The sequence below is a fragment of the Passer domesticus genome, chromosome 17, assembly GCF_036417665.1.
Source record: "Passer domesticus isolate bPasDom1 chromosome 17, bPasDom1.hap1, whole genome shotgun sequence".
Classification (NCBI taxonomy): Eukaryota; Metazoa; Chordata; class Aves; order Passeriformes; family Passeridae; genus Passer; species Passer domesticus.
The window spans coordinates 11,786,458-11,803,728 of record NC_087490.1 but is presented as its reverse complement, the minus strand read 5'-3'; the positions used below and the strand labels follow the sequence as shown (position 1 = coordinate 11,803,728).

The following is a 17,271-nucleotide window of genomic DNA, read 5'->3' as shown; positions in this document are numbered from 1 at the left end:
TGTACCTTTATCATGTGTTCCTGGACACAGAGTGCACTGCTGCTGCCAAGGATACTGAGCAACTCATCATCAGATATAAAGAAAAATCTCGGGAAAGCATTTCTCTTGGAATCCAAATAATCATTCAAGCTTTTCTGGCATTTCTCCAGCACACTGTTTATATGGTGGAGGTCTGAGAGACGATTTGGGACTTCACAGCAATTTTTTATTATCGGGTCTTTTACAGTTTCTTCCATTATCTATACAGGGAGAAAAGGGAGTTTAGAAAATGACAAAGCAGGCAAACAGCACAAGCAGTACAGATCCTTATAGAAGTTAATCAAGGTTTTGAAATGGTTGCAGTGCTGTATGAAAACATGAAGGTCGTGTGTTTATGGAGATACAACTGTAAAAGCAAGTGTAAGCCTGTACCCCCAATCAGGCCAGCTTAAGCACATACCTGACTCTGCTCCTGTACACAATGGTACTTCAAGGAGTGATCAAACACATATTTCAAAATCACAGTACTCTCTCAATTTTGCACATGGGAAAGTAAGTAAGCCATATTCATACCAGGAATATGTGTCCAGTATGGGAACAGTGGCATGAAGCAGGAAAGCCTTTTTAGCATGAACATAGGTCCTCAATCAGTAGGAACACATCTAAGCTTCTTCTTAACAAGGTAAAAGTAAAAAGTTGTAAATAATCAAAGGAAAAGGAGATTCTGCCTACTCCATGCTGCCAACCAAGGATCTCATCTCTGCCCATCTTAACTAAATCAGGAGAAATCTTCTGGTTATGACAGATATGAAGTAAAACACAAAATTCCTGGGCTCCCCAATCTGATACTCAATGAATTATAGCACATCATTCTCAGTATTACACATGCCACAAAAGACCATAAGTAAATATGGAACTGGAAGCAAAATGCACTAAATAGGCTGATCACAAGTCAGTTACTTGCCTGTTTAAACATTTGGTCTACACGGTCAAACATTTTGACTTCTTCTGGAAGCTGTGATCTGATATCTCCAGCAACAAAAATGCTCTCCAGGTACATCCATTTTCTCTGAACTGATATCCAGATCTATGAATCAAATATTACCATCAGAGGAAAGAGAAATATAATGGAAAATTTGGATTACAAATAAGAAACATTAATTATTTAGTCCAGCACTTTCCTCCTACCTCGCTTACTTCACTAATCAATGACAGAGTTTTTTCCCATTTTTGAGCAGTTGAAAGAAAAGGACCCACAAAGCGACTTCCCAAAACACTCTGAAGATTGACATTGTTGTCATCAAGAGTCTCTAAAATTTCCTCTACAGATCCCAGAATAAAGCCTCGTGTCTCGGTGCCTTTGGTGTACACTTCTACAGGGAATTTCATATTTTCCCACGTTTCTATTATTTCCTTAATTCCCTGCATGTGAACACAAAAAGATGCATATTTCAGTCTTCAAAAACTGGAGGTCTATAATCTTAGCAAAAAAATGAAACAGCTAATCCAGCTAAATTTTTGGTTTATAAAGAAGCAATCTATTTCAAAGAATGATAGCAAGAGAATTGATCCTTCTTCAGATCTATTTTCATAGGACAAACTTTCTTACTGTAATCATAGAAATCCAATATGCTGCTGCCAAACCCATTTCTGCAAGGATCCTGTGCCAGTAGGAGCTCATTAACAGAGCTATAGATCTTAGCTCACGTACCTCAGGGCAGCTCCCTGAAGATGGCCAAACTTGCAGTCTTGCCAATTTAAAAATCTTAAATAAAACTGATTGTTGTCATCTTTGTCTTTCTAGTTTTACTATGATTCTATAATTCAATACACTACCTTCTCAATGGCAAGTTCTTTGATAGCAGTTCCAACTATATCACTGATAACTACGGTGTATTTGTGAAGTTCCATGGCAAACATATTTTCCAAAGTGAATGTTTCTGTTTTCATTTCAAACCTTGTTCCTGTTTTCTCCATAAGGTCTTCCCAATGCCTGTTTTAAATTGACATACCAGTTTAACACCATAATACAGTAAAAAACAAAACCAACAGTAACATATAATAATGAACTTATGTTTAGCATTCTGCTGTTTAAATAAGAACTACTAGTCTGAATAAATAAATTATCCCAGTCATTGCAGCACCTTTCATGCTATTACACAAGTTCACTAGGCAGAAATCAATTTCCAAGCCCCAGGACATGGCATGACCCCAGTAATGGAAACTGAAAGTTCTAACAAAACACATCAAATACTTCTATATATAGGAATATAAATAAATCAAAACAAACCTTTCTCTTAAAGCTTCATTTTTCAAATCAAGCAGCAAAGGAATGGAGTTTAGAAAAGCCTTCAGTTTTTTATCCAGTTGCTTACAAATTGCCATACCACGCACTTGTCTGGGCAGCTTCCGAACAGCTTTCAGAAACCCTTCGGTTCCATCCTGGAGAACCTTGACATTGAGGTTTATCCAGAGTGTCTGAGACCATTTCTCTTTAGCTGCCTGCAAACAAGGACATTAAGAAGGGGAAAAAATCATATTCCTTTTAGTTTTGACCCCCAAAACATAATTGTATTAACATTTTACAAACATAGGGAGAGACTAGTTCATGTCTGGGACAGATTCATAGCCAAACACAATCACTTGCATAAAAAATAGTAAAAAGGGAATACAGAGAACAGGACCATACCTTACAGGGCATTTGAATTTTGGAAAACTAAAACTTTTTAAAAAATAGTTAAAGCCCAAGATACCCACTGTCACCTGTACACATCCTATATCCAAAAGTAGCTTCACTGAGCTGATCAGGAACCATGTGCAGTAAAATGCCATTCAACAATTATTAGATGCCTGGAGAAGTCTGCTCTCATCTGATGAGAGGATGTGTTTGGTCCACCATGGAGACACTGAAACTGCTGCACTAATGATATTAAAATAATTTCACAGGGCACAGATTGTTTCACACAAAGGCTTCAGAGTTGACAGTAACCAGGGGGCAATGCAGCATCTTCTCTTGTCCCCATCTTTGCTGTGTATCTGTGCATGAACACATGTGTGTCCCTGCAGACTCAGTGTGACACTCACCTTTTGTTCTGCATAAATGTCATAGACCTGCTTCATAGCTTTTGCATCTTGCTGTGCTTTTATTAAGTTTGGGTACACTGTTCCTGGCAAGCCCAGAAGTTTCTCAGCACTGCCCAGTTCCCGCTGCCTTTCTTCCAATCTCTGTAATTCTTTTTCAAACATAGCCATGAGTTCTAGTCCTGGAAAAGGAGAGGGATTTTTCCAGATAAATCATCACAGGGATCATCATGGGAAATAAGACAGAATTTGCAAATAGTCCGTGGATGTTCCAGGACTAAAAATGTTCACATGCCCCGCTGATGAGTTTGCATATTAATAATGAAAGCATAATTTTCTTATTTTACATAAAATTTGAATTGTCCAAAGACTAACATTTTCAAAACATCACTTCACACACATTAGTCCATTTACCTTTATCAAGGTCATCCCCAACAACACCAGGCCCCTCAGTCAAGAGTTTCTGGAAAAAATCTTCTGTCTCTTTGCTGTAGTCTGCAATTTGTTGCTCTGTCACCTAAAAAGAACATCATTTAAACAGTTCTATTCAATAGTTTCCATTTCTAATTGTTTTCTATACTAATTACAAGTATTACCTTTATGAATGCTTCTTTTACACCTCCTTTACAATCTAGGTTACGAGTGACTTCTGCTGCTTCCATAAGGAGAGTCTCCCACACTTCCCTAAGACTGTCAGACTTCTCTTGCTCTTCTTCAGGTACCTAAAACAAAACAAGTAGCACCTCTCACAAGACACAAATAGACACACACTTTCACAAGAAAGTGAGGAATATGTGCTCACATTACAAATTTGCAAAACACAAAACCAATACTGAAGCGACCTTAATCAGATTTAAACACATGCCATATGTCCATTTTAAAGTGGACATCGTGGTTTGAGAAGGGAGTCTGGACTACAGAGTCTCCAGACATCCCTTCAAACCTCAACAACACTGTAATTCCGTAACACATCTTAAAAGGAAAACATTTCTGCATTCACATGTGAGGCATTTGTGCCCTTAGCTCAGGTCTGAAAGGTTTGATGAGACATGCACTTACTGGAATATTGTACAGTGCAAGAGTTCTGTATCTCTCTCCAATGTCCAAGTATCTCAGTTCCACCTCAACAGCAATGTCTCTGACCACTCCAAATGCCCTCAGGACAACTCTGAGATCATCCAGAGTTTCAGGGGGTCTATTCAGATTCTCTGATAATTTCTGTAAAAGGCAAAGACCCTTTCCAGAATCAACACTGAGAAAGCAATTGTCAGAATTACAATAATGAGCCAAACACAAAACACAAACAAACAATATGCCAGATTCATTTCTTAGTCTATGTGAAAAAGATAACAAAAAAACCAAACTGAAAACACCTACCTGAATCTCATCTTGAAGGCTGAAGAGTTCCTCTCTTGCTAACTTATTAAGCAACTTCCCAAGTGACATCAGCCAGCTTTCAGCATTCTCCCGCACTGCAGAGGCTAAAGGAGCCAGCTGAAGCCTGATAAATTGTTCATCTTTAATCAGGGGACACTGAGTCACTTCCTGAGCTATCTTCATATAGAACTGCAAGTGCTCATCAAAGATAACACAAGGAGGCTTTTCTTCAGCTAAACGGTCCAGGAATGCGCTTTTGTCTGATTTCCACAGCAGGTCATACTTATTCCATTGGTTCAAACAATTCCTTAGAGATGCCAGGAGTTTTTGGACATTCTGAGTGATGAGAACAGCCTGTTCAATTACCAGAGGGCTCTGGGAGACATCACTGTAAAAGCTGAAAGTGACAACTTCATCCACCCTGACGTGCTGAGGAGGGCATTCAATACACGTACCGTGCATCCATCGTATGAAGTGCTGGAGAGGTTTAAAGACAGGGTCAGAAAACAGTTACCTTGTTGAGTCATTTCAGTTAAATCATTCATAGAATCAGCTGGGTTGAAAAGCCCTCTAAGATCATTGAGTCCAAGCAGTGCAGGACTGTCAAGTCACCCACTAAATCATACATGACTCATGTGCCACATCTACACATCCTCCAGGAATGGTGACTCCAGCACTTCCCTGGGCAGCCTGTTCCAAAGCTTTCTTCCCTTTCAGTGAAGGAGCTCACCATTATTTAGTACACAATGTAGGAAGTGATATCAATGATTTCTCAAATCAATTGTTTTTCTGACAGCAAAAAAGAGATCACACTTTCCCATCAACTTGAGAAGAGTTCATTTCATCCTAACAAAACTTTTCTGTGCTTTACTCAATCTGGTTCTAAAATCTCTTCTGATTATAGCATGACAGAGAGGAAAAGGTATTGGCTCAAACAGTCTGAATGCAGCAGTAGAGAGCAACAGCAAACCTGAGCACAAAAAGCACATTTAAACTAAATTTATTCATTTATTGGATCATTTGTCCATCAGCAGAGGGCAGGAACATTGTCACATTATTTGGCTTTTCAGGAAAGCAGTTCAGTGTGAAACTATGCAGGAAAATATTGTTACATCATTGCCAGTTAAGTTAGATAGCTAATCTAGGTATTTGCTGTCCTAGATGCCTTTCTCCAACATTTTCTGAACTGTTTTTTCTGCTGCTTCTATTGTAATGTAATGTAGAGGAAGCCACTCATTTTCCTTATTCCATCAGCTTTTTCATACATCAGAAAGCAACATCTGCAGTGCAATCTGAGAAGTACTTCCTTCTGATGTATGCTGATTTATAGAACCAAATCATGTCCTTACACTGACAAAGCTGCTAAAAAGTCATCAACAATTTTACCTGAGTAAAAATCATATGGATTTTTTTTCCCCTTGATCACCTGTTTGTAAAATTAGGACAGTCTGCAAAATTAGAACAATGTACTGGATATTTTGATTTCAAGATAAAGCAATATGAATCTCCCCTTTGACACTTATGCTTACCCAAGCATAAAATAAGATTAGTTCATTATAATCACAAGCAAACCCTGGAAACAAAAAGAAATCTTTATCAAAAATCACCTTAGTGATCTCAACACAGTCTTGGATAGATTGCATAGTCATTTTTTCAATCTCACTGGCATTAGGTTGCAGGGTTATCTCAGGAACACATAAAACAGCTTCTATTTGTAACAGCGGCACATTTGCAAGAACAGTTGCATTAAAAGCCTGTAAATTCCTGAGAAAGGAAAAAAATAACATCAAAGATAGAAATAATCAAGTGCTGCCCCCAGGAAAATACCCCTAGAAAGGCTGTAGTTTTCAAGTGTATGCTTAGATCTGTAAGCTGAGCTGGAAACACTGATGTGTCTGGGAGAAAAACTGTCCCACTCAATGGATTTAATGCAAAAGCTTGACTTGCTAAAAGAAGCTGTTGGAAGGAATGAATGGAGGTATTCTGGTGCAAAAGGATCCTGAGACTGTGGTCAGCTTCACTACAAGAGCCCAGACGAGCAATCATGGCAAAGAAGAGATCTGAGCATGGATCAGATCACAGAACATGGATGATGGGAAGAAGAGCTGGTTGGGAAGCTTAGCTAGATATTACAGCAGAGCTGCAATGCTGTATTGCAGTAACACCCTGCTTGTAAGGGAAGCCTTTGTAATACCTTGCTCCAGCACTGGCCTCAGCCAGTGCAGAACAAGTAAAACCTTTGTTCTTGGACTCCCATGCAGTACAGGGAGGCACCTGGCACTCAGACACCAAGTTCTGAAAATCATGTTCTTTAGGAGAACAAAACCTGGATTTTAGAGATAAACCAGGGAATTGCAACTACACACATTGCAGCAAACGTGTCCTATTTCTCTCTTCTGCCAACAACATGCCAGTATTAATTTTTTCAGAATCTGTGTTTCCTCTGTACCTTGTTTTCAATTCTCCATTCTTCACGAGAAAAAAAATCAGTAAAAATACAAATCTTCCACAAATTCTAAGTCACTGATGGATTCAAACAGAATGTCAGTACACACACTCATCAACAAATCCAGGAGAACCTGAAGATGACTGGAAACCCATTAAAGCAAACAATTCACTTACTTCACAATTAACTGTGTCAACACCTGATAAATCCTATTTTCCCAATATGCATAATAGGAAGCTAATTTTGGAGATTTGCCACTGTCTGTATAGGCAACTCGTCTTTCCACTTCTATTAGCAATTGTGGAATTGCAGAATACTTTCTAACCAGTTGTTCCACATCTTTTGCTTGCTCACACTTAACATAGTCAAAAAATTCTTTTGCTTCTGCAACAGATACAAAAACTAGCATTATTAACTAGATCTAACAGTTTTATACACTGGAATAATTACCAGAGTTTTGTGAACATGAAACTGATTTTATATAATGATAAAAATATCTTAACTTATTCATGCTTAATGTATTAATATTTCAGCCCTCTGAAATATGGATTTTAATTGGATTCAATTATTTAATAGCAACTTTTTTACAACTATGAAGTGTTGAAAGAAATTTGATCCATCACCCACTCAAGTGACAGAGAGATCTGGCAGACAACCAGCTCGCTGCCACTTCCATCTGAGGAAACCAGTTCCATCCTCTGTCACACCCTGAATTACTACTGTAATAACCAGTTTTGGTAACAATTAAAAGGGTTGATCTTAGCAACTAAAACCACAAAGCAGCAGATAGAGGAAAACAGAACACCACAGAGCTTGGAAATGAAAATATAGAGACTTACCAGGACGTTTGTCACCATTTTTTGAATGTGGAAACTTAAAGAGATTTGTTGATTCTATGGACCAAAGTTTGCTACTTATGTCTTCAGAAATATGATGAATCTGATGGACAAGTAACTCTAATCTCCCAATGGTTTGTGTACATTGGACAATAAATTCACCAATACCTTGAAGTAAATCAGAACCATTTGTTATCTCTTCAACAAGTATTTCATCAATGCATCAAAATGGCCACAACCAGATATGTTTTATCTCTAAGAATGAGATTCTAAGGTTCTGCAAAATCATAGATTAGGTGTTTTCGCAGCTAATCCTTCGTCTTGCTCCCTTACAGCTTTTAGCTAAGGGTTTCTAACCATCTCCAGTGTTTTAAATACAATAAAAACACAAGAAATATCTCCTGGATCAGTTTGTCTAACCTGCTATTCTGCCCCTGTGGCAAGAGGATGGATCATATGTTCTGCCATCATAAAAAATAGACTGCAGAACTGAGGAGATTTTTTTAAACTAAAAATAAACATTTAAGGCCATTTTAAAGTAGTATCTCCATTACCTACGGACTTCCACGTGAGTCTTTTGTGTCCTGCTTTCAATATTCTCCAGAGTTCTTTGACAGAGTGATCAAGAAGTTTGGTTTCTGCTTCATTCATCATCTCCATTAATTTGTGATAGCGACTCAGCATGATTTTCAATTTATTTGTGTACCTAAGGAATGTAAGAAACACAAAAAACCAAAACACAAAAATGATGATTTTCTGGAAAAACGGCTACAAACTCCACCAAAGAGCAGAGAACTTCCATTGTTCTATTCAGACATCCATATAATGCAAAATTTGCAGAACTAACCAGTGAATATGTATTGATTATAAAAGTAATTTATTTCCCACTAAAAACAAAGAAAAGCTTCATATGGTTCCAACAGTAGCAGCACATTAGTGAACTGAACAGGTGAACTTCAAAATCCATTTAGGAACTTATTGGCACATCTGTGTGCTAAATTATCTGTGATAATTTGGACACAACTGACTTATCCAAGGCTGTACAGAAAGAATGCAGAAGTGCTTTTAAATGAGCTGAAATCTAAATAAATGTCAGAAACAATTCACTGCAAATTATTTTCCTCTCAGGTTTGGACAAGTTGTTAATTTGTATAACAGTCCTACAGCATAAAAGATGCAAAGAGTGCCAGAGAAAAGCTTATCAGTGCAACATGGCCATTAGAAATTGTACCCTTAAAAAAAAGAATCACTATGGGATCTCATGTTTCCAAAATGTGATGACTCAGGGCCTGTTCCTGGAGTGAAATCACTTGAAAGGCAGCCACAAGCCCACATGTGAGCAGATATTCTCTTACAGCCTTACCTAAGGTATTTGTCTTCCTGTAATGCCACATATCTTGCCATTTCTGGGACTGGCAGCCCTAACTGTTCCATGTACTTGGTTTCAATGATAATCTCTTGGATTTCAGGAGAGAAATTCAGAGCGAAGCGGACACTTTTCCTGATGGTGACAGGCTCATCTGTTGCAGAGCTCTACAACACAAGAAAGCAGCAGAAAAGAGAGGAACAACAAATTCACATTACAAGGTAAAGATGAGTTTTTGAAGATATTTGATAAGGCAGAAGGTAAAAGTCAGAATGACTGACATTCAGAGCTTGTGGAAATGCTTTTAAAATTTGATAGTATCCTCAGCATTCTTGGTTCAGAAATTACACAGAACTACTTTTCCAGTTGTCAATCACAAGAAACAAACCAGAACACCTCTGTTTACACACTGCTGCAACCAGTTACAACAGAAATTCCAGTGGAAATTCAGTCAGACAGAAGTTTAGTAGGAACAGGATTCTGCAAAACCTCTGCTGAAAACCTGCCTCCACCTAACTTCAGTCCCAAGTACTGTAGCAATGTCCCAAAAATGTTGTACCAAAACCTAAAAGTTAACAGGAACTACACCACAGAAGAACACACGGAGAAACAACATTCAATCGTTTGCCAGGTGATTCAGAAACTACGTCTTATAAAGGGCCAGAAACAATTCTCAGCTCACAACTTTTTCTAAATCCATGTTTAAAATATTACTCTCAGCAAATTCTCGCTGACCATCAAGTAGGTTTCATTTTTCCCCTCAGAGAAGCCTGGTACACAATGTTCCTACATTTCACCTGCTCAGAAGTCTCTGGATTAATATTTGTTGCAGGCCCATCAGCAACAAGAGTCAGTAGAGTATCTTTCAGTAGCAATGGAAGCACGTGTTCTGCCCTCTCTCTCCACTGATGGTATTTTTGAGCTTCGTACTCCTCCATTTTCTTGGTCACTTGCAGATATATTTGTTGCACCTAGAAAGGACAACTCTGTATAACTCATTTTAAAGATCATGAGAAATGTTTAACTAACCTGTCCTAATATGGTCTCTCAATATGGTTGCTGGTTTTTATTAGATAAGAGAGCAAGTAACACCCTGTAATTAATGCAGACACTGGACAATTTGGGCTCTTGAATTATATAATTGATTCCATCACTGTTCCCTGGGAAACAGTGGGAAGGTTTCAACCCAGTTTTCACATCTAACATGGCCTGCTGTGTGCAAAGATGGGGACTTCCCCTCACATGAAAGCACTTCCACATCTTTAGAAGTGTAGAACAAGTGTTTCTTCCTTCATGAAGCACCAAAAGACCCAACATACTTCCTGTCCACGTTTAGAGACAAGCAACTCCTCCTCTTCTTGGAACCGAGTAATGGTGTGGCTGATGCGATGGGAAAGGGACCGGGACCAGGATATTGCTCCAGCCACGGGAGGATGGTTCTTGTACAGAGGTGGATCCTTGAGGTTCTCAACAAAGATTTGCTTAACAACTTCGACCTAGAGGAGAATAAAATTTTGCAAGGAATCCTTTGCCCACAGCTTGTCCATGATCACTGTCTGATACACAGCACAAGTTCTGAAGCTAATTCCAGCAGCAGGATAAAATAATTATTTTGCCTTTATTTCTCTGTCTTGTAGAACTGCCATTATTTCAGCAAGTTCTGTAAGATTATGTTTTATTTTTAAGCTTAATGTTATTTGAAATATCAAGAAAACAGGTGATACAAAAAGCTTCCCAACATACACTCTAGCCTTCCAAAGTTGATGTATGACATCTTGTGATCATATCATGAACTTAATCATGACAAGAAAGCTGTAGAGTATAAAAGATCCATTTTCTCAGGAAGGTTGAGCTGCTGTTTACAAGGTGCAGGAATAGCCACAAGCCTTGTTCCATTCAGGGCACCTTCCTGTTCCCACACAGTGTCTCACATATACAGATGTGCACAACATGCCAGCAAATTACCCAGACTATTTCTCCAACTTGGTCCCAAAAAAAAAAGAGAGCAATTATCATGTTTATTTATAAAAGTATTCAGTCTTTTACATAGTAAGTGACACCACACAGGTATTTACACATATACAGGATAATGATTTTCATTAGGTAAAAAACTTCATGTACTGAATAAGAAATCCCTAAATTGAATACCTCTTTGCAATATTGCTCCAAAACAACATTGAACTTTTTCATGAACTGCTTATTAATATTTTCAGGAAGCTGGAGCTGTTTGTACTTTAACAGCATGTCAAAAGCAGTTTCTGCTGATCGAAGGGTTGTAAAAGATTCATCAATAAATCTTGTCATCTTTTCTTCAATATCCTAAACAAAGAAAGAAAGCAAAGAAACCCTGTCACTTAGAAATTCATCCTGCAAAAGCAAGATAGGGTGGCAAAATGAAAATACTTTTTAATAGGAGCAGTCAAGCTTAGTTTTACTATTTTTTGGCAATTGCAGTATATGGTACCTACCACAACATCTTCTCTAAATTCTTCCATAACAAATGCCCAGTCACGTGCATTTTCCATGCTAAAAGGGTCAAAGGTCAGGTCTTCCATAGGACTAATCACTATATTTACTTCTCTCTGTAGTTCATCAACACCCTTTGGATTTTCTGTCACAGTTATCAGTTCAGGAATAAATATATTGTGAAGCTCTTCAGTGACCTATTCATTCAGAAGAACATACCATAAAGCTTTCTTTTTAATATTTTTTCTGCCACTGAACACACTATTGTTAAATTTTTCCGTTAAAAAATATCAGTCTGTGCTATGACTTAAATTTCACATATTTCAATATGAGACACTTTAAAAAACACAGCAACAATCTACAAGCACTTCAGTTGTTATAACAGGTAATACTCAGTTATTAGTCCTTTTCACTCCACTTTACACACAGTTTATTTATTGTCCATATTGCTAATTACCCTGACTTAAACTAGCCTAAACACAGCATCTCTCCATTCACAGGTTGTTCTGCAATTAATACACAGATTGGCAGATGGCTAAATTTTATATTATAGTATACTTAAATGGTATTTTATCTACCTCATTAAGGTGGCAACGCATGAAATGACAAATGTGTGAAACGGTTGCTGCAAGTCTCTTATGTTCACACCATGTACACAGTTGCACCTTTCCCCAGCCAGTACCTGGAGTAAAGTTAATCCACCTCCAGCATTAAGTGCAGTTTTGTTGAAAACAAAGGCACTGCTGACGTCTCAAACACAAAACTAAAAGTTGTTAACAAGTCTACACTTACAACACAAAAGAATCTCCTCTACAGAAGAAGACAGTGATTAAAAAATTTCTTAATTTATTGTCTCTATTCCTACCTGAAAAATATAATACAGATCTTGACAGATTGAAACCATATAATCCGTTTTTTCAAATAAACGTTTCACATCAAATTTCCAGTATCGCTTACTTCCTGACTCTTCAACTTGGATACAAGTAGTAAAATAACATTTTTTCCATTGTTCAAGAGTATTTTTGGCTTCTGTTATTTTCTTTTTTGCAGCAGCTGTGTCTTGTCTATCAATCAAATCAACACAGTTAAGATATTATAGATAGAAATACTATAGATTAAAAAACCATATCTCAACTGGAATGACATACCCTGGTTTAGCAGCTTCTAGCTATGCAAGATCTAGGCAAAGCTTATAACTTATTTTCAATGCAATTGTGAAATGAGATATTATTTGAGGAGTGATTTTGGTTACATTTATGCCACTTTTTTACCTCTTTCTATTTGTTTTATTGGTTCATGTTCTTTCAATACAAAAGAGGAAAAGAACCTATATCTTCAGAGCTGATTTAGTAATTTATGAAAATTACAAAATAAATTGACTTTTAATTGACCTTCTAATACAACTTCAGATGGTTGAAAAATATGGATGCCTCTTTGGTGGAAATATTATCTACTGCACTTTGTGTAAGACAAGCAAAGCTTTTAATAAATACAGCCCAGTTAAAGAGAAACCCAGCACCTACTTAAAGAGTGTTTGCAGGTCCACAACTCTGCGCACTCTTTGGGAAATCTCCCAGGAAATTCGTTCCAAGAAGGGCACCATGCGCGCGTCCTTGTTGTAGTGCCGTGACATGATCCACACCAGCCTCAGGGCATTCAGCAGGGAAGGGATGGCGTTGGAGATAACATCAACCCCAGTGCCCGTTGATAAGTTCTAAGAAATGCATATTGTGGGTAAGATGTCATGAAAACATATAAATTCATATTCAGTAAACTAATGTTTGTTCTATAAATGCCTCAGGTTATAAAAGTCTGTAAGATGAATAAATAAATAACCTCGACAAGGAGACATCCTGCTGTCTAAATAATATACATGGCTAAAGATGTGCAAATCTGCACCTTTTGCTCCCAATGATTTTAGGTCCTAATTTTAAATTTTGGCTCAACTCTTTGTTTGGATGATCTTCAATACAATTTAAACTTTGAAACATCAGCTGTAATTTGTGGAAACTACCTAAAAAAATGGAGTAGATAAATTTTTGTTTTCTCCAGTTCAGCTATGCAATCAAAACTCCCAAGACTGGATTACAAACCAAACGCTCACATCTCTGAGCTTTCAAACATTAGAACCATTGAAACTCATACAAAATAAGCACCCCTTCTTAAAAATTAAATATAATTTCTTAATCTAGAGTATATCTTTATTACTGCTAAAAGTGAAAAAATAAACAAGAGATGATTACAGAGAAACCAAACTCAGGTAAATACAGTTTAAAGTTGACCAAGTTTTCTCAAGGTCAGGTACCTTCAAATGGCGTTCGAGAGTTGAGAGAAACTTAGCATTATCTTCAGCTTCCATGTGATGCTTTTTGAGGTCACTTAAGACTATCTGGAAACCTTCAGTAAACTCAGATTCAGCTTCCTGTAGTATTTCCAAGACTTTTTGCACCTCTGGATGCTTTATCTGTTCAGTAAGAGCTCTTAAAGCAGCATTATTTTCATGCCAGAGGTTAATCTCTGCAAGTGGACCATTACCCTGCAAGTAATGTGAAATCAAATACAAAAAGATGAATTACCATTATGCAAGAGTGAATATTTATAACCAGGATTATATTTGTTCCTTCTTTTCAATAAATGCTGAGATAAACTTGACATGATTCAACCATGCAAAAAGCCAGAGAGAAGAAGATCCTGAAATAAAGAGTTATACACGCACTGAATGGAACTGCTTGTGGGGAGTATATCCCTGAGCTTTTGCACAGGTAACTTTATAGACAAAAAATCCCTCAGCATGTTTAGTGGTATTAGCTATACATATGTTTGCAGACTCAAAACCTGAAAATAAGGATTTTTGCTTTTGAGATCACTTTGAGATCACTTTTTTGCAAAAAAATAAAAAAATATAGCTATTTTTTAAAAATAAATTACTCAGTGGGGCTTTTAGCAATTTTTTAGAAGACTCTTCTTCTCTCTTAGAAGAGAGAAGTTAACAAAAGTCCCTTAGTTTTCCACAGTTGTCCTGTGTGGGTAGGATCTGCAGTGAATTACTTCATATTTTATTTATATTCTACCTCCCAGAGCCACACAGTTCCTCACTACTTTTGTTCTTCTTTTCAAGAATTAGTAAATGGTCTTCCAACAATCAAACATGAAGAGGAATTAAAAATTAACACAGTTCTTGTGGGGAAATGAAGCAAAGTCTCCAGGAATAAAAGCATCTTGGTGTTACAGGCAACGTTACCTGTGGAACCTTTTCCAGTTGTTCCTTCAGAACTCCAGATATTAATTTCTGCCAGGCCATTGCACAACGTTTCAGAGACTGAACCACTCCTGGAACTGTGGCAAGAACAGCCACTTCTCTACTTAGATTTACAGTGGGCATCTCCAGTTTAAGATGTTCTATTGGAAGAAAACGCACACAGAATGAACTGTCTTGTTCTGGCAGCATTGGTAACGTGGCACCACTGGAAATGTCTACCCCCTCTCCTACCCTCACTCCAAACTCTTTGAAAGACTTTTCACTGATTTCATCCATTTCTCCACGCTGCCTGGTATGCTTCAGGGTGGGAAAAGCACAGCTGGTATCAGCAAAGAGCAGCTTTAATCAAATCTATTTGTTATTCCACATAAATGCTCAGGTGAACCTCGTTCTACTGCCATGTGCTCTAATCACCACAGGGCAGGCAGAGGCAAAACATTCACCTCACCTGGTATGCTCAGCTGAGTTTCACTCCCCGCTGAGTCCTCCACTGACTTTCTAGGCTCAGTCTCGGGTAAATTAATTTCTTCAGAATCTGTGTTTTCACTGTCTGAATCGAAGGAAGTTTTCTCAGTCTGTGGCTGACCATGAGAGAGAGCTGGTGAAGACTGCTAGGATTGAAACAGGTGTCACAGATTAGATGGCTCATATTAAAAAAAGCTTACAAGCAATTCACTTAACCATTAGATATTGTTCTTAAATTTAATTTAAGTGTGTCTCCTTCCATTTCATATCCTTAGCATTATTCTCTCTGCTTCAAGTTCTGCAGGGGAATAACTCCAGCATGCCTTTATGAATGTCTGTGAGCACAGAAATAGAGGTGTCTGGTGTCACCCTCTTAAATGATTCTCAAATGGGGGAAAATGGGGAAACAAAATATCAAATAAGCATTCACAAATACTTCATTTTGGCATTTGAAGGTCACTTATTAAATATTAATATTTCTTATGCATAATCCATATAATATTGAATAGGCAAATCACTCCTAGATACACTCAAGTTTCCATATATAAAAGCTGTAACTCATTTACCTGTGAGATGGCATTCTTTAGCATCAAGAGAGTATCATCAGTCAGCATGCCAGACTTTATCACTCGAGGAAGAATCTCATTAGCTTCAGTCATGTCTTTAGGTACAGGAACTGTTTCTAAACAGTATACAAAAAAAGTAGTACAAGTCTAATTAATTGATACAGAAAGTATAAAGTCATAAATTAAAACTCCAATAAAACACTACTAGGTTTGGTGCAAGTCATGTTCAAAACTAGTGCTGGTTTTAATAGTGCAAATGCATTTTCAGAAAGGGCAGAAAAATACTTCAGCATCATCAGCTGGTTCTAAGTCTTTACAAGGCAGCCTGATAGTTAGAAAATAGTTTTCTATTCAAAAGAACAGTGGGTTGATTTGAACTCTTACTCTACAGACAGAAGAGGAAAATCTTGTACAGAAATGCTGTTAATGACAAAGCAACCCCAGCTCTGGCTCTGAGTGTTTTCCTATCCAGTTAAGTAAGTTGGATGTGCACTATCCTGAGTCCCCATCTGTATCATATGTTAACAATGGGAAATGCTGTTTAAGGCAAAACTGAAAATGCTGAGGCTGCAGTTCTTCAGGGCACATACCTTTGGTGTCTCTCAGAAAATACACAGTAGAATTTGACACAAACTCTCTGGGAATTTCATTAAAAGCCACATAGAAACGCTCGCTCGTGCCACCTGCAAGTGCACAAATGCAAAATGGGAGAAAAGCATGATATAACACTGCAGAGGGATGATGCAAATCCCACAGATAGAGGGGACAAAATTCTAGAAATGGGTGGGATAAAAGGGATTCAGAACACAGCCCAAAGGATGGAAAGGCAGGAAAAGGGGTAAAAACAGGGGGAACGGGGCTGCGACTCAGCAGATGGGACGAAGAGAGGTTTGAGGGAGGGGATAAGAGGGAGCCGGGGCCAGGCAGTGCCCAGGGAGAGCTCAGCGGGCCGGGCAGGGGGACCCTCTGCACCCCCTCCTCACCGGCCGGGCCGGGCCGCTCGGCCCGCAGCAGCAGCAGCGCCGTGCCCGCCCCGCTCGCATCCTCGCCGCCGAGGCCGAAGAAGCGCAGCACCAGCCGCGCATCCTCGCCGCGGCTCAGCAGCTCCTCGAAAGGCGCCGGATCGCTCAGACCCAGCAGGGAGAGCGCTCGGTCCCGCAGCCACCGCACCCGCACGTCGTCCAGGCTCATGGCGGCAACCGGCCCGACGCCTCCCGGTGGCCACGGCAACGGTGCGGGGTGGAGCGATGGCTGCTGCCCGCCTTCAGCCCGCTGCGGGAGGCTCCGTGCCCGCCTCGGGAGGCGCCTCGAGCGGCCGTGCTCCCGTACAGAGCCCGCCCCGCGCTAGCGCCCGTCGCGGGCCCTCCTTCTGAACACCGGCCGCCCCTCACGGCCGCTGGTTCCTCTCAGTGTCCGCCGCCCCTCACGAG

General features: G+C 38.9%; 1 protein-coding gene across 3 annotated transcripts in view; it reads right to left on the bottom strand.

The window, feature by feature from the left end:
- DNAH10 (dynein axonemal heavy chain 10) overlaps positions 1-17,047 on the bottom strand; it is a 49,383-nt gene extending 32,336 nt beyond the window's left edge. Inside the window, exons 1-27 of one of the 3 annotated variants that reach the window (XM_064392768.1) lie at positions 16,825-17,047; positions 16,432-16,524; positions 15,842-15,957; positions 15,259-15,421; positions 14,793-14,950; positions 13,857-14,087; positions 13,075-13,265; positions 12,417-12,615; positions 11,554-11,748; positions 11,234-11,404; positions 10,405-10,581; positions 9,883-10,056; positions 9,083-9,252; positions 8,274-8,425; positions 7,723-7,887; positions 7,060-7,267; positions 6,045-6,201; positions 4,438-4,914; positions 4,120-4,278; positions 3,657-3,782; positions 3,475-3,577; positions 3,064-3,242; positions 2,270-2,481; positions 1,816-1,972; positions 1,168-1,401; positions 944-1,066; positions 6-239 (exon numbers count right to left, since the gene is read on the bottom strand). In XM_064392768.1, the coding sequence (XP_064248838.1) occupies positions 6-239; positions 944-1,066; positions 1,168-1,401; positions 1,816-1,972; positions 2,270-2,481; positions 3,064-3,242; positions 3,475-3,577; positions 3,657-3,782; positions 4,120-4,278; positions 4,438-4,914; positions 6,045-6,201; positions 7,060-7,267; positions 7,723-7,887; positions 8,274-8,425; positions 9,083-9,252; positions 9,883-10,056; positions 10,405-10,581; positions 11,234-11,404; positions 11,554-11,748; positions 12,417-12,615; positions 13,075-13,265; positions 13,857-14,087; positions 14,793-14,950; positions 15,259-15,421; positions 15,842-15,957; positions 16,432-16,524; positions 16,825-17,032 (4,932 nt within the window). In that variant the 5' untranslated portion in view covers positions 17,033-17,047. Of the gene's footprint in view, positions 1-5; positions 240-943; positions 1,067-1,167; positions 1,402-1,815; positions 1,973-2,269; positions 2,482-3,063; positions 3,243-3,474; positions 3,578-3,656; positions 3,783-4,119; positions 4,279-4,437; positions 4,915-6,044; positions 6,202-7,059; positions 7,268-7,722; positions 7,888-8,273; positions 8,426-9,082; positions 9,253-9,882; positions 10,057-10,404; positions 10,582-11,233; positions 11,405-11,553; positions 11,749-12,416; positions 12,616-13,074; positions 13,266-13,856; positions 14,088-14,792; positions 14,951-15,258; positions 15,422-15,841; positions 15,958-16,431; positions 16,525-16,824 lie in introns of those variants that run through there. The other 2 variants (XM_064392769.1, XM_064392770.1) reach the window with 2 other exon arrangements.
- Between the last annotated feature and the right edge of the window lie 224 nt (positions 17,048-17,271).